Here is a 17,615-nt window from a genome sequence, read left to right on the forward strand (position 1 = left end):
GTTCTTTTGGCTGTGATGATATTTGCAGATGATATCGTTTCTGCTAGTTACTTAACGAAGCGTTAAGTACTTAACGAAGCGTTATGTACTTAGCGAAGCGTTAAGTGCTTAACGCTTCGTTAAGTACTTAACGCTTCGTTAAGTACTTAACGCTTCGTTAAGTACTTAACGCTTCGTTAAGTACTTAACGCTTCGTTAAGCACTTAACGCTTCTGCACGCGCGCGTAGGAAGACGAAGAGGCGCGCGTATATGCACGCGCCGTACCATATATTTTAAAAAATAAAACATTTGGACATTCATTTCTTCCACTTTCCCTCTTCTATCCTCTCGATTCCTCTCTCTCTACAACCGTCTCACTGAAGAAGACATTGACAAGGCCGATCTTCCCGTCCCCCTCGTGTCCTCCCTCCCTATCATTGATTCCCCATAAATCTCAGGTTAGTTTTATTTTGGTTGTTGCATGTCTTTTTTTGGTTATGGATTTTCATATTTGCATGTTTAGTTTTAGGGTTTTGGCTGTTTCAGTTTATTTGGTTAGGTTTAGCGTTTAATGTTTGTTTCTGGTTATTGATTATTGCATTATATTTGCATGTTTGTTTCTGGTTCTTGGTTATTGTTTCTGGTTTAGGGATTCGCGAATTACTTAACGCTTCGTTAAGTACTTAACGCTTCGTTAAGTACTTAACGCTTCGTTATGTACTTAACGTTTGATGTGGTCTATGTATATGATCTTACATTTTTGTTGTTGTTCCTTTTGTAGATGGCAGAAACCACCGTTCCTGATTTCCCTGGACGGATTTCTTGGAAAAGCGCCCTCTGCCTGAAGAAGATTGTTATGAAGTTTGAGGAAATGGATCTTGTGGAGAAGGTGTACAATACCCAATTCCGATATATAGTCTCTGCTCCAGTGTTGCAGTTCTCAGGAACTATTGTACATCACATGTTGCTTAGGAGGGTAACCTCAACCTCCAAGGAGATTACTTTCAATATCAATGGGCAAGAACTTGTGTTTGGTATGAAAGAGTACGCCTTGGTGACGGGCCTAAACTTCGGAAGGTTTCCTGAGGTGAACGAAGAAGAATGCCGAGGTTGTCCACCTCTGTTGGTAAAATATTTTAAAGGGAAGACGAGTGTAGTAATGCAAGACTTGGAGACTGCTTTTTTGAAATGTAGAGATAAGGAAGATGCCTGGAAGATGGGGCTGGTATGCTTGATTTGCCAGTACCTATTTTCATTTGACCCAAGGAGGGTGGTATTTGCCAAAATCCTCCACATGGTCGAAGACGAGGAAAGTTTCCTCCGATTTCCTTGGGGGAAGGTGACCTTTAGAGCCACCCTCAAGGGTTTGAACAAGAACATGAGACATCTCAGTCACAAATATTATAAGAAGAAGAAGAAGAGTACTGATCCTTATGCTCCTTTTGCTTATAACATTTATGGGTTTGCACTGGCATTTCAAGTGTGGACATACGAGGTCATCAAAGGTTTTGTTCCTAAATTTGCTAGAAAGAATGAGCTTAATGATCCTCTACGCCCAAGGTTGTTAGTCTATCATTCCAACAGGAAGAACACCTTGATCGAGATAAAGTCTGCCCTGGAGACAACGGATCTGACTGAGATGGAAGAGTCCTCCATGGAGAAGAGGTTATACAGTGGTGAGGACTTTGAACAAATAGATGAGTCAACTGATGAATTTTTTTAGGGATTTACAGAAGGGAAGTTAGTGAAGGAGGATTATGATGATGAAGAGGAGGGAAGTGAACCTGAGGATGAACATGAAGAACCTACTTCCAAACCAAACACCCGGAAGAGAAAGGCTGCGCTTAATCTCAAAGAAGCAGTAAACCTGAAGAGGAAGCTTGCTTATGAATCTAGTCCTGCCAACATTCCTAGCCCCCCATCCGCTACTACTCCTGGATTACCTCCAACATCTTCTGTTGGATGTAAATGTGAAGAGCTGAAAGAGGAGGTAAAAGCGCTGAAGGAGGAGCTCATCAAAGAGGTGAAGGAGGAGCTCAAAGAGATGAAAACAGCTTACGAAGAAACTCAAACAAATCACAAGGCTTATATGAAAAAGTTGGTTGTTAGTATGTGCGAACAGTTATTAGCCAAATCCAACCAAAGGATGGCCACTTTAATTGTCAAATTAGATAGTATGGAGGAGGAGAGGAAGAAGAAGAAGAAGAAGAAGAGCAAATTGGAAAAGAAGGCCAAGACTGAGGTAAGATGAAGATACTTATCGCTTCGTTAAGTACTTAACGCTTCGTTAAGTACTTAACGCTTCGTTAAGTACTTAACGCTTCGCTAAGTACTTAGCGAAGCGTTAAGTACTTAACGAAGCGATAAGTACTTATCTTTTGTTGTTCTTAACTGACCACACTGTTGTTTTATTTTTGCAGGAAGGGAATGTGGAGGAGATGAAGACGAATGACATGGAGATGAAAGATGGGAAGGTGGAGGAGGAGAGTGAGAAGGTGGAGGATATAACTGAGGTAGGTTTTACTTAGTGAAGTCAAATGTTGTTTCGGGAAGTAAACGCTGACCACACTGTTGTTTTCTTTTTGCAGGATGGGAAGGTGGAGGAGATGATGACGAATGAGATGGAGATGAAGGATGGGAAGGTGGAGGAGGAGAGTGTGAAGGTGGAGGATAAAACTGAGGTAAGTTTTGATTAGCGAAGTCTAATGTTTCGGGAAGTAAACGTTGACCACACTGTTATTCTATTTTTGCAGGATAGGAAGGCGGAGGATAGTGTGGTGAAGGTGGACGAGACTGAGAATAATGTGAAGGTGGATGGTGGGGAGATTGAGACTGATGTGAAGGTGGATGGTGGTGAGACTGAGAATAATGTGAAGGTGGATGGTGGGGAGATTGAGACTGATGTGAAGGTGGATGGTGGTGAGACTGAGAATGATGTAAAGGTGGATGGTGGGGAGATTGAGAATGATGTAAAGGTGGATGTTGGGGAGATTCAGACTGATGTAAAGGTGGATGGTGGGGAGATGTTGCTCTCCGATATGATGCAAGAAATAATTGAGAAAAAGAAGGATAAGGTCAAGGTTGAGAAGGTTGAGAAGGTTGAGAAGGTTGAGAAGAAAGCCAAGGTTGGGAAGGTTAAACTCAAGGTTGGGAAGGTTGAGAAGAAAGTCAAGGTTGAGAAGGATGCCACGGATGGGAAGGATGAGAACGATGGGAAGGATTCGAGGGATGGGAATGATGAGAACGATGATGATGATTTCCAATTATACAACACTCCACCTAAAGGAGTAGTTCCCAAAAAAAGAGTGAGGAAGCAGAAGAAAGATGAAGACTACACCAACCCTTCTTTGTCAAAACAGCCAAAGACGAATGATCCATTAACTATCAATCCCCTTCAAAAATTTGATGATGAGTTGTTGGTTCAATTACAAAATTGGTTGAAAGATGAAGCTACCAATGATGAGACAAAGACTGTGTTTACTTGCGAAGCACGAAAGAAGTTGTTTGTTAGTGTTAGATAAATTCATACCGGTTCAAATAAACCTAACTTAAACAAACTTCCTATGCAGGAACAAGGAACCGGACCGGATGAATGAAAATCAACTGAAGTAACCGAACCGGTCAAGCTACCAAACCGATCGAGTATACTTAGAACATGACCGAACAAAGGAAGGATCGGCCAAAGCCCAAAACCGGAACCATCAAACAGCCGATCAATCCACAAGACAAGAATAACCGGAAGAAGTCCGGTTACCTTACTATCAAAAGACATTCGGCCAAGTCAAGTGGCCGGCCTGCACAAGGAGACACTTTGGGTATCTGTTGAGAATGATACCAAAGGAACAGACTGAACACTTCCATATCTATGCAAGTCCGAGGAAAGACTGTAGGCTGCAGAAGACAGTACTACCGAATCCGTCTACTTCGGGATAAGCCAGAAAGGAAATCTTCAAAGTACAGACAACTGCCCAAACAGACAGTACCTACATTAAGCAAAAGACAAACCCGGCAGGTTTGCTTTACAGACCGGCAGGTCTGAAACATGACACCAGGTCTGAGATTGACCGTCAGGTCTGAGAAGAAGACCGCAGGTCTGAGACACTGAATCACTGCACCTCTGATCAGCCAATCAGATTCAAGGCAGTGAAATATGACCGTTGGCATATTTCACCTATAAAAGGAGGCAGTTGCAGAAGAGTAAATGCGGGATACACAACTGGGAGACTTAAGTGCGACACACATTGGGATACCGAAAGCTAAGAGCATTTACTACAAGTGATAATAGTGTGCTATTCTAGAAAGCCTAAGTATTGAGAGCTTAAGTGTGATTACAATTTCGGTGTAAATTGTACGGGTATTATCGAGCAGGAAATAAGTCTCGATCGGATTGTATTTGTATTCCTTAGTGAATATCCTTCTCGCGGTTTCGAGAGGAAGGGGTGACGTAGGAGTTTTATCTCCGAACATCCATAAAATCTGTTGTGTTATTTACTTTCTGCAGGCTTTGTTACATAACCGACTATTCTAACAACACCACCCAAAACCGAATCTACATTAACCACACCAAGTATCCAGATTGCCGAAACCGACCCACCATCCTTCAAATCTCCATCATCCGAAACCGATTCCGCCTATCATACAAGCATACCGCTTCAACCTGAAAGTAAACCTCTTCCGCGCTTGAACCTAGTTCAAGGGTCTGTGACAGGTTGTGTAGTATTGAAACCCCGGTGTTAATCTCTAACAGGATTAACCACCACCCTACGAGTGTGAACCGCTAACCGGTCCAACCCCCGGTCCACCAGCGGCGATCTAGATCCTAACAGTTAGAGTTCTAACAAAGTGCACATGGCTTAAAGATCCTGTAAGTCTTGCATTTCATATTAATTCTTTAACTTATGAATAAGGTTTTTGATATATGCTGCCTTTTCCCCCATTTTGTAGGAAATCGACGCAGTCTGCCACTTGTTGCGCAAAAGGATTGAGCAATATCCCAAGACATATAAACATTGTAAAGTATCAATAGGGGATTGCTTATTAGCAGATATGATGAGGCGAGAGTACCCGAACTATAAAAAAGATCCTGAAAAATTTCCAATAGCAGACGTCTTTTCTCAGTACTTCTGGGGAGCGCCTCATAGACATATGCCAGAATGGCCACTAGTAGACGATATTTACGTGCCTTTGAACATTGGCAACAAGTATTGGGTACTGTGCGTCGTTCGTGTACAAGATAATCACATTGATGTTTATGACTGCGACTCGAGTATTTATAGGAATCTCGATCCATACATGAGACCTTTGTGTGAGATGTTTCCACGAATATATGCAATGGGAGCCAGTGATGCTGAGCTACAACGGTATCCTAATTTCAATTTCCAGAAACTGACATATAAAAGGTTGCCACACCCAGTCAAAAATGCAGTCGCCAAAAATGGGGAAGTCCCTAGAGCAGCAGAAAGTGGGGATTGTGGTGTATTTATGCTTATGCACATGGAATACTTGACTGCTGGTTTAGGTGTAGAGAAGGTGACTTCCAATGAAATGGAGTTTTTTCGACAAAAGATGGCGGTCCGGTTATTTCATCAAATTGCAGAACCTTAGTTTGTATTGTAATCGTTTATTGATTTTTGGATAGAACTTGACTTGTGCTTATGTATTCTGAACTTGTATTACTTTTTGGGTAGAACTTCAACATAAGTTATTAAAATATTTGTAGTTTTAATGTAGTCTGGTTGGTTGGTAGTCTGATATTTACATACCAAAGAATTGAACATATAAATCAATGTACCAAGTAACTAACTTAAACTCACTGAAACCAAGTTTTACTTAACGAAGCGCTTAACGAAGCCTTAAGTACTTAACGAAGCGTTAAGTACTTAACGAAGCGTTAAGTACTTAACGCTTCGTTAAGTACTTAACGCTTCGTTAAGTACTCCTTCAGTACACAGATAAACTAGATACAACATACAGATTACAACTTATCCGATTACAACTTATCCGATTACAACTTATCCGAGTACAACTTATCCGAGTACAACTTATCCGAGTACAACTTATCCGAGTACAACTTATCCGAGTACAACTTATCCGAGTACATAATACAACTTATCCAAAACACTTATACAACTTATCCCAATCAATCTAAAGGCTCATATTGTTGAGATGATGGCTCGTGATGTTGAGAAGAAGAGTCATGATGCTTAGATGATGATGCTTTTGCAGTAGATGGAGCAGGCATGACTGCTTTGCATGTGGCCCTATTATGTCCTAGTCCACCACATGAGCTGCATCGTCTCGGAGCCTTACGTACCTCACCTTGAGATGACCTACGCTTTGTTTGTGGGCGCCCTTTCTTAACCTTGACAGGTGGTTTTAGACATACGCGTTCCTTGATCATTTCGGGAATATCCCAATCGTCTTCATCACCAGCAGGGTAACATGTCTCCGCATATGCATTCATCCAAGATTCAGTTGTGTAATATCTGTAAGAATGGAAAATAAAACGATTAAACAATTGGTTAAATAGATTGAACATGTGAGCTGAATAATACCTTGAACAAAAGTCATAACAAACCAAATTGCGGTGACGGGCAGCAGCCATTGCATGAGTACAAGGAAGACCAGAAACTTCAAATACCCTACAAGTGCAGTTCATGTCTTTCAAATTGACTTTAAAATGAGACCCATTGTCATGCACATAAAACTCGAATCGGTTAAGCGATGATACTGTATAGAATCTAGCCTTCTCGAATCCCTCACGTAACCACTTTTCATATGTTGGAGATAACACTTCTCGGTGGTTGGACGCTCTTTCTCTTCTCTCATTAAACCAACCTTGTATTGTCAATCTTAAATACTCGGCCATTGAGGAAATGGGGTACTTTCTGGCTTCCCTGCTCTGACTATTAAAACTCTCAGCATAATTGCTTGTTAGTTGATTGTATCGCTTACCGGGGAAAAATGCTCTACTCCATCTTTGAAATCCAATTTCTTCCAAATAGGCAGCAATCCTATTATCTTTAACCCTTATCTTGTCAAAAAAAACGATTGAATTCGTGGACGGTGTACGCACGAGAAGCCATATCAAACTCCATATGACAATTATCAGTTTTGAATTTCGCGTTGATATTCATCTTTATGTGATATGTGCACGCACCGTGGTATGCTTCTGGAAAAACAGCACATAAGGCATTGGCGATGCTTGGGTGTCTATCGGATACGAAGACGAGATCATCAACTAATCCAATTGCTTCTCTCAATTTTTGCATAAAATAAGTCCAAGAGTTATTATTCTCTGAATCAACAACTCCGAATGCGACAGGATATAATTGTTCATTAGCATCTAATGCAATAGCCACCAATAGTTGACCTCCCACCTTGTGCTTAAGAAAACTGGCATCAACACACAATACGGGACGACAAAATGCTTTGAAACCCCTAATAGAGAGGCCTAGGGACATGAACATATACTTGAAGTGCCCGACCTCGTCTGTTTGGATGTCTGTTATGGTACCAGGATTATGCTTCTCCAACATGTATAGGTATGAGGGTAATTTTTCATATGAATCCTCAACCGTTCCTCGCACCGCCACTAATGTCATTTCCCTAGCCCTCCAAGCCTTATTATAAGTCAAATTTACCCCATAAGTTGCCTGCATGTCTTCAATTATTTTCTTAGGCAAGTGATTATGGTGATGGTCCATATACTTACTCTTCACGCACTGCCCAATAACCCATGCTGGTGTTTGCATTTTTTTCTCTAGCCTAGATAGAACTGAGCATGAGTGTTGTTGGTCGAATTTCCGGATCTCAAACATCTCAGATAATTTACCTTTCACGGCACGCAATCTCCACTTGCATTTCTCATCCAAACATTTCACATACCAAAGATGTTTTCTTGACTTCTCCACCTTGAATTCAAAATGATTAGCCATCGCATATTTATATAGCATCAGTTGTAGTTCTTTTTTATTTTCAAACAAGGCACCGACTTCCAATACAGTTTCAGTAGTTAACGCCAACGCAAATGAGGGGTCTGTCGGTGATTTGTCTGTCGGTGATATGTCTGTCGGTGATATGTCTGTCGATGGTGTACCAAATGATGATCTTCTTGCACTACATGGTGTACCCAATGATGATCTTCTTGCACTAGTAGGTGTACCCGTTGATGCTCTTCTCGCACTATGTGGTGTAGGTATCGATGCATGCAAGTCCTGAGTAAGTGGGATGTGAGGCAAAGAGTTATCTCCGGCTTCATTACTTTCAACAAAGACCTCCGAGGGTAAAGCTTCTGGTACAATTTTCTGAGTAAATTGTGGGAGAATACTTTCTTGAGTTGGGTAGGTAAGTAGTGGTATCTTTTCTTTAGTAAATTGTGACTTCTCTACTACAGACACACACAATGGTGACACAGTTCTACCCAAAATCAAGCGTGATAAATATATGTTCAGATCCTCATCATCTTCAATAAAAACGGGTTTAGGATTTGTGATATTCGGAATATCATACTTCACTTGCAGCACTAAATCATAGGTAGATTTCTGCACTTGAAGTCTTTCATGGAGTTTATCAATTAATTCAGCATAACGAGTATTTTGGGGTAAATCCAATGTTTTGATTGAAGAGGCATCAAAAAACCATATTCCATTAGCATCAACTTTCCACTCTCCATTATAGAAAACGAAAACTTCGGCTGCAAGAAAAATGGGAAACGGGATAATTAATACTGTGAAATGGAAACCCTTCGCGAAACGGGAAGTACTTAGCGAAACGGGAAGTACTTAGCGAAACGGGAAGTACTTAGCGAAACGGGAAGTATCATCAGAAGAAACCCTAAACAACACAGTGATTCGAAAATGCATAAATGAACAACAATAAACTTGAAATACATAAACTTACCAATTGTTACAGTGCTTGTGCTCGTCGTGGAGCTCATTGAGTGCCGCCGTTGAACTCCGTCGCCGGCGAGATTAGAGAGAAGGAGGAGAAAACCGGAAGGGAAGAGAGAGAAGAAGAAGAAAAGAAATGAAAAAAAGATGGCCGGATTTTATTATATAGTAAGGGTATTCTGGACTTTTCACAGCGTCTCACTTCGCGAAACGCGAAGTCCCTTCGCGTTACGCGAAAAGGGTAAATTCGTCAAAAAAAAAATAAGTGGTCATCAGATCAAATTTTATTAAACATTACCACGGATGCAATTTCCCCTATTTGTAGGGTCATTTCGTCCAATTTCCCCGTGTGAAGTATTATATATTTCACGAGGAATATTGTATAATTCATGATGGTATTGTATAGTTCTGAAACTACTCTTTCTTATTTCCCTATTTTGTTATACCTGTGATTTGATTATTACTTATATTCCTCATAGAATACGACCAAGTATATATCTCTATCTCCCTCGATTTTTGACTTAGTTTTATGGTTTTGAGTTGCATTGATAGTTTCTTTTGTTATTTTATTCTGTTTAAACTGGAATTTTTCAATCTCATCATTACAATTACATAAAACCAAACTTAACAAAATTATAAACCAGGATTTCATATCCAGCTAAGTAATGGAAGAAATCCATGAATATTGTTGAAGAATACAGTTGTTTTATTTGTGCATCTCTTTGCTTTTGAATTAGTTGTAGAAATGTCTACTGGATTCTTGTATTTATTATCAATATAAGCAGCTATAATCCATATTATCTTGTATAGTAGATAAGCAATCATTCTTTGAAAATTGTTGAAGGAACACTTGCTTTATTTTTTAATCTCTAATCCTAACTATAATTTGGCCTCTGCTTTTGAATTAGGTGTAACTTCTTGCATTTATCAACTGAAGCAACTGAAATCCTTATTATCTTGTATAGTAGATAAATAATTGTGCTTTGAATAGATGTCAAAAAAGAGGCAAAAGGCTGAGAATAACAAGAATAGGCAAAATCTTGTAACTGAGTGGACTTACGCTATCGCGTAGGGTATCGAGGATCTGATTCCAGGAGAGGTGCTTCTGGAGGCGTGGAGGGGTGAAGTATCATCAACATCAGAGAAAACAGTGAAAAATGGATCAATGTGAACCATATCAGAACTAGTCAGATTGTGAGAGTTAATAAGAATAAAAAAGAAAAGAATGTGCTCAAGAAAAGAAACATGGCGAGAAACATATAACTTTTTAGACTGAGAATGATAACAACAATGGGCTTTCTGTCCACTACCATAGCTAAGAAAAACACATATAACTACATGAGAGGATAATTTTGTTCTCTCAACATAATGAAAGAGAACAAAACAAGTAAAGCTAAAAACTTGCAAATGAGAATAATAAGAAGTGTGACCAAATAATTTAGCATATGGAGAAAATCCAGAATTATGAACAATAAAAATCTTATAAATGAGATACACAGATGTAAAAATAGTCTCGCCAAAACTCACTAGGACATTAGAGACAAAAGCATAGAACGATCAGTCTCAACAATGTGTTTGTGTTTTCTCTTAGATACCCGATTTTGTTGTGGAATATCGGTACAAGAAGACTAGTGTATAGTGTCATCAGCAGTAAAAATATCAGAAAAGACTCCCTTAGTATACTCCCCACCCAAATCAGAACGAATACACTTAATAACAACAAAATATACGTGTTTTGACATAGGTTTGAAAAACACTGTAAATACCAATAAACTCAGAACGACGTATCATTTGGTAAACCAACAATAAAAAGTATAATCATCAATAATTGAAACATAATGTTTAAGAGCAGACCCCAAAACATCAGAATCAATCAAGTCAAAAGGTGCATGAAAAACATAAATATTATGGTTAAAAGGCAAAACAGAGAAATTTTCAAGTTTACAACCACTATAATCAAAGATATCGTCAGAATGTAAATCTCCTACCACTATTGGACATAAATTTTTGATCGAGAGCCAAAGACAATGGCATAAATAGAACTTGGAGGAATTAGAAGTTAAATGAAAAGATGACAAATCAATAGGAATGGAAGCAGCAAAAGCAGGAACATGTAATTAAGTCCCAAAATGTAGACTCTCCCCTCCCCCCTATGACAAGTCCAACCAGCCTCTTGGATCAAAGATCCTGTACATTACAAGAGGTGGAAGAAAAATAAACAAAATATTCAAAGTCACATAATTGGCCAATAGAGACAACATTCATGGTAAGTTTAGGAATACAATATACATTTGATAGAGATAAGTGTTGAGTAGAGACGGTACCAATGCATGGCAATGGTGTACCATCCACGGTCATAATAGTATAAGAAGGGGTGATAAAGACATTAAAAAGGAAAGACTCCCTTAGTATACTCCCCACCCAAGACACATAAGTGTGGGGGTATACCTGGAACTTTCCGACAAATCTATAACAAATCTGAAATTTGGACGATTCTGTTGGAATGGAGTAAAGAGTTCGACCCTTTGTCAAAATGAGTTTTAAGACGAGTTTTTCCAATTGTATTATTGTATACACGAAAAAATTTCAACAATGAAAGAAAATATATAATGAAACGAAATTCAAACACATGCAAGTTTCAAGATTTTAAATGTTAAACTTAAATCGATAATAAGGATAATTGAAACTAATCCATAGATACATGGGACAAATTGCAACGGTCAATAAGGATAATTGAAACTAATATAAAAGCATTTTTACTATTCACAATGTTATCAACTAATATAAAAGCATTTCTACTATTCACAATATTCACAATGTTATCAAACAATTTATGATGATTACAAAAGTCATGAAGTAAAGGAAATCAGAAGCATTTCTATATGACAATTCCTATAAAATTAATATTTGGGCTTCGTTGATTCCTTTCCATGATCACATTGACGAATATTATAAAAATCTTGATGAACGTTATAAAAATCGTAACGAACATTACAGTAAAAATCATGATCCGAATTACATATTTCGCGTGACGAGTTATCAGGACCGGCCCCGAGAGTTGGGAGGCCCAATGCAAATTCAAATTTTATGGTTCCCAAAATTAAAATAAATACAAAAGTTGTACATTTTATCAAAAACATATTAAATATACAAATTAAATATATAACTTGATTGATCATTGATTTCAGAAAAAGAAAAAAATACATGTGGTCGTATTAATATGTTTTTGGTCATTTTGGAACTTCCTGATAATGTTTATGATATATTATGTATGATGTTTTTATAATGAAAAAAATATGATAAATAATTTAAAATGAGGAAAAATTATAAAGATAAACATAAAATAAGAACAAATAAAAAAATAAATTTAAAAGCATTAAAATGTATCCTCAAAGATCATTTTCATAATTAAATTAGGGTTGGATTTATGATAAAAAAAAATTAAAATATTAGAGATGGAAATACAATATAATTAAGGTTAGTAATATAAAAAATCTATAATAAAAATATATATAGAAAATGAGAATAATATTAAGGATAAAAAGTGTTATAAAAAAATAATATAAATTACAATAAATAAATAAAAATTAATATATTATTATATTAGATATAATAAGGAGAGTAAAAATTAATGTATAATATAATATAATATAATATAATATAATATAATATAATATAATATAATATAATATAATATAGAGAGAAATAAGTAATATATTATTATATAATATAGAGAGAAAAACAAATATATTATTATATATAATATAGAAAGAAAAAATTAACATATTATAAGAAAATAAATATAAAAATAATATGATATTATACGAGATATTTTATAATATATAATATATAATTAATAATATTATATACTAAAAACAAAAAATTTAGGGCCTGAAAAATTTGATGAAATAACCATAATAACGACCTTAATTGGGAAATATTGCACAAATGACCACTTCCCAATTTTCGAATGAAAATGTCCCGTCGCCGTGACGCGAGGAACTCTATTTCGTTGAGCGTGTCGTCGCGTCTGACACAATTGTGCCATTAAAAAAATTAGTGTCATTGCAAAAGACACGTCAGTATCGTTGCGAGACGCGACCGACATCGAAACGAAATAGGATTTCATTGTCTCACTCTAATTTAGAAATCCAACCATAGTTAGAATTTAAAAAAGAAAATAATATATTAAATTATTTTATATATTTTTCATTAATAATTTTTAAAAATATTATTAATTAAATATTAATCACATTAATATTATTTGTTAACCACATAGGAATGTTATATATGTTTTTTTCGATAATATTAACGCAAGATAATTATACATTAAATTATTATATATATATATATATATATTATAAAGATAAACATAATAATTTTAAAATATATATTTTTAATTAAATATATATTATATTAATATTATTTACATGATATAAAAATTATAACATAAAAGTTTTAAATTATTATTAATTAAATATATATAAGTTTTAAATTATTATTAATTAAATATATATCAGATATTAACCGCAAGTGGTTGAGAATTTAAAAGATGAAATATGAATTAAATTATTATATATATTTTTATGCAAAATAACATAATAATTTTAAATTATTATTAATTAAATATATATCATAATATAATATAATATAATATAATATAATATAATATAATATAATATTTATATGTCAATAAATATATATCACATAAAATAAATATATTATTTTTTAAAAATAAAATATATAATAATTTAATATATTATTTCATCTTTATATTCTCAACCGTAATCTATATATATAGCATGCATCGAACTAACCCTTTCTCTATATATTCTCCAGGCAGGCTCCAGTTCCGTCTGTCTTCCGGTCTTCTTCTCCGAGCGACCGACAGCCGACCGACTTTGTATTGGTATGTTTCTTGTTCTTAAAACTTAAACCCTAATTCCTAAATGTCTTGTGCACATACATAGATGAATTCTTAGTTTAATTAGATTCTGTTGTGATTGTTGATTAATATGGCATAAGATGATGAATACTCCAGTTGATGTCTTGCATTGTTAGAATCAAACTATTGTAGATTTCATTCTATTGCTATTTGATCATCATTTGAAAAAACTAACTTTGTCCTGCTTTAAAATATCAGACTTGGGTTAGATTGAGCCAGCGAAGATGAGGGGAATTAACAAGGAATCAGACCTTCCTCGGCCCACCCGTGTGAAGAACAAGTCTCCTGCCTCAATTCAGATCACTGCGGAGCAGATCCTCCGTGAAGCACGAGAAATGCAAGAGGCTGATCAAATAAGACCACCGAAACAGAAGATCACAAATGTCACCGAGCTCAACGAGTACCGTCTCCACAAGCGCAAGGAATTTGAAGATCTAGTCCGACGCGTGCGATGGGACGTTAGCGTCTGGGTGAAGTATGCTCAATGGGAGGAATCGCAGAAGGATTTCAACCGTGTTCGTTCCATTTGGGAACGAGCACTAGAAGTCGATAACAGGAATCACAGTCTTTGGTTAAAGTATGCCGAAACAGAGATGAAGAACAAGTTCGTCAATCACGCAAGAAACGTCTGGGATCGAGCCGTTACTATTCTTCCTAGAGTTGATCAGCTGTGGTACAAGTACATTCACATGGAGAAGATGCTTGGAAATGTTGCAGGAGCTCGTCAGATATTCGAGAGATGGATGGTTTGGTCACCTGATCAACAAGGCTGGCTTTCTTACATAAAGTTTGAACTCAGTTACAAAGAAATCAAAAGAGCAAGAGGAATTTTCGAGAGATTCGTGCAGTGTCATCCAAAAGTCAGTGCTTGGATTAGATATTCTAAGTTCGAAATGAAGAATGGAGAGGTTGGACGGGCAAGGAATTGCTATGAAAGGGCTGTAGAGTTGCTTGCTGAAGACGAAGATGCAGAGCAGCTGTTTGTCGCGTTTGCTGAATTTGAAGAACGCTGTAAGGAGATCGAAAGAGCGAGGTGGTGATAAGGATGGTATATGATCTTAATTACCATGCATCAGTATAGTTGAAAGCCTTTCCTTTCACTTTTTCCTCCATTTTTTTTTATTAATTCAACTAACGCTAAAAGGGAAAACCCAAGATTTAACATGGTTGTTTGTTTGTACATATGGGATTCTTGTTTATATTTTGAACTTTGACTTTATGTAATGACGACATATCCCTAGTAAAAAAATGGTGTACATCGATCAATACTACCTTAATTACTAATCGGTATTACAGATTGATACAGATTGATTGTAATACGATCGTTATAGGGTAATACAATTCTTAGGTTGTGACTACTTTTATTAAAAATAACTGCAATTACAGAAAATATGTAAAGATAAAACTAGTAGTGTGAAATTGTACTAATAATTGTAGCAGTAATAATAATATCAAGTTTTGGAATATTAGTACTTGAAACAGAAAACAGAAAGTGGAACTCTTAAAAGAAGTGGAAGTCATCAATAACTACTATTACTGCTACTACTAAACCACCTTCTGATCGCTGCTGCTAACTGCTGTTGTGCTCAACTCTCCATTTCTTTTGCCGCGCTTTACATTCTTCAAGCTCTTCCTTTGTCTCTGTAACTATTGGTACTACCGGAGCCTGGGGATGAAGGAAAACTCCAGTTCCGGGGACAGGATTCAAATGAGGATGAGGGGAAGGTGGATGATGTCTCAGAGAAGAAGATGGCGGCGGCCATCAGACTCAATTTAGTATCATTCCTTACTTCTTCAAGCTCTTCCTTTGTCTCTGTAACTACTATTACTACCGGAGCCTGGGGATGAAGGAAAACTCTAGTTCCGGGGACAGGATTCAAATGAGGATGAGGGGAAGGTGGATGATACCTCGGAGAAGAAGATGGCGGCGGCCATAAGACTCAATTTAGTATCCTTCTTACTACAATCGAGCCTTGAAGCTTCACTTACGCATACACGAAATGAAGATAAGATGTAAAGTTCATGTCTGAATCTTGGTATGTTTTAGATCTAAATAAAATATAGGCTATCAATTCGTGAAGTACTTCGCGAAATGTGAAGTCCCTTCGCACACAAGACGTGAAGTATTTCCCAAAACGTGAAGTACTTCAAGAAACGTGAAGCGCAAAACGTGAAGTCACTTCAAGTACAAATAATCCAATGTAATGATGGAATATACACTTCAAGTTCTCTCCAAAATTCATTTCAAATTTACAAGTACAAAATATTAACATTACATCAACTTTACAAAATACAACTATGGTTCTTCAATTTGATGGAATAATCTGACCGTCAATTTTTTTCTCCAAAAATTCATTTTATCTGAAGTCACATTCTCTATACCTTGGTTAGCAGTCAAATATTCTATATACATTAGCATTAAGACACCACAGTTCCTGCTATGGGTTGCTTTAGGGACTTCCCCTCTCTTAGCTGCATTTTTTTGCTTTAGGGTGTGGAAGCCTTTGGTATGAAATGGCTTCAAGCTGATCTTAGGAAACATCGTTGCTCAGTAAGAGAGGTTGTCTTTACAAATAAATATAGAATCATTTCACACAATGGTCTTAAGTATAGATCAAGAGTCTTAAAAAGATAAGAATCGCAGTCATAAACATTGATGTGCCACTGTTGTAGACGAGCAACGCAGAGTATCCAATGTTTGTTAATAATGTTCACAGATATATATATATCGTCTATTGATGACCAATCAGGCATATATCGATGTTCAGCACCCAAATAATAGTCGACAAATTCTTAGTTTTTATACGTTCAAGGATCTTTACGTTAAATGTCGTACTCTCGCCTGAGTTTATCTCCGAGTAAGCAATCCCTATTGTTACTTTAGATTTCTTATAAGTCTTGGGATATATTGCAATCTTTTTTCTCAACAAGTGGCAACATGCATCGATTTTCTGCACAATGGGAAACATTCAGTATATATCAAAGAACTTTGTTAGAATAACATTAATGATGAATTGCACGACTTACCGTATTTTGAAGCCATGTGAACCTTGTTAGAATTCTATGAAACACCTCATTCCCTGCTTCACAGGTATGGAGATGTTTTTTCTCATTTATGGTATCTGGATCATTCATCTATTTATGTACTTCATCCAACAGATCATCTTCAAATTTTTGAAGGGGATTGACTCTTATCGATCATTTGTCTTTGTCAGTTTTCCCGAATGGTTAGTGTACGAGACATTTATCTTCGGTTTTCTCATCCTCTTATTTAGTCCAAATGTTGCTTTAGGAGGAGTATTGTATACTTTTAAATCATCATCATTTTTTTCTTCTTCTCCTCAATCTCTTGTCGCACAATTTCGCTGAGCACCATTTCATCTTCCTGCTCCTCCACCTCCACATCCTCCTCAGCTTCATTCTGTTCCTCCACACTCTCCTCATCCTCCACACTTTCCTCATCATCCACCTTCACATCCTCATCCTCCACCTTCACATCCTCCATTCTCTCCTCATCCTTCACCTCCACCTTCACATCCACCTTCACCTCCACCTCATCCTTCTCCTCACATTCACCTTCCTTCACCTCCACCTCATCCTTCTTCTCATTCTCCTCACTTTCACCTTCCTTCACCTTCACCTTCACCTCATTCTTTCTTCTCCAACTCCTCACCTTCATTCGTCTTCATCTCCTGCAAAATAGAAAAACATTCTGATGAGTTGCATTATTTTATCGCGAAACGTGAAGTACTTCGCGAAACAGTCAAATTTTAATATCTAACCTGAAGGACCTCCTTCT

At 36.8% G+C, this 17,615-nt stretch overlaps 1 protein-coding gene across 1 annotated transcript; it reads left to right on the forward strand.

Annotated features, from left to right (window-relative positions):
- The first annotated feature begins 14,040 nt into the window (after positions 1-14,040).
- Positions 14,041-14,856, forward strand: LOC124935353 (crooked neck-like protein 1). The gene has a single exon (XM_047475789.1). The coding sequence runs from the start codon at positions 14,041-14,043 to the stop codon at positions 14,854-14,856; it is 816 nt and encodes a 271-aa protein (XP_047331745.1).
- The last annotated feature ends 2,759 nt before the right edge of the window (positions 14,857-17,615 follow it).

The sequence above is a fragment of the Impatiens glandulifera genome, chromosome 4, assembly GCF_907164915.1.
Source record: "Impatiens glandulifera chromosome 4, dImpGla2.1, whole genome shotgun sequence".
Taxonomy (NCBI): domain Eukaryota; kingdom Viridiplantae; phylum Streptophyta; class Magnoliopsida; order Ericales; family Balsaminaceae; genus Impatiens; species Impatiens glandulifera.

Bases quoted from the DNA above. Each gene is read 5' to 3' on its own strand.
- LOC124935353 (XM_047475789.1), top strand. From the start codon at position 14,041: ATGAGGGGAATTAACAAGGAATCAGACCTTCCTCGGCCCACCCGTGTG.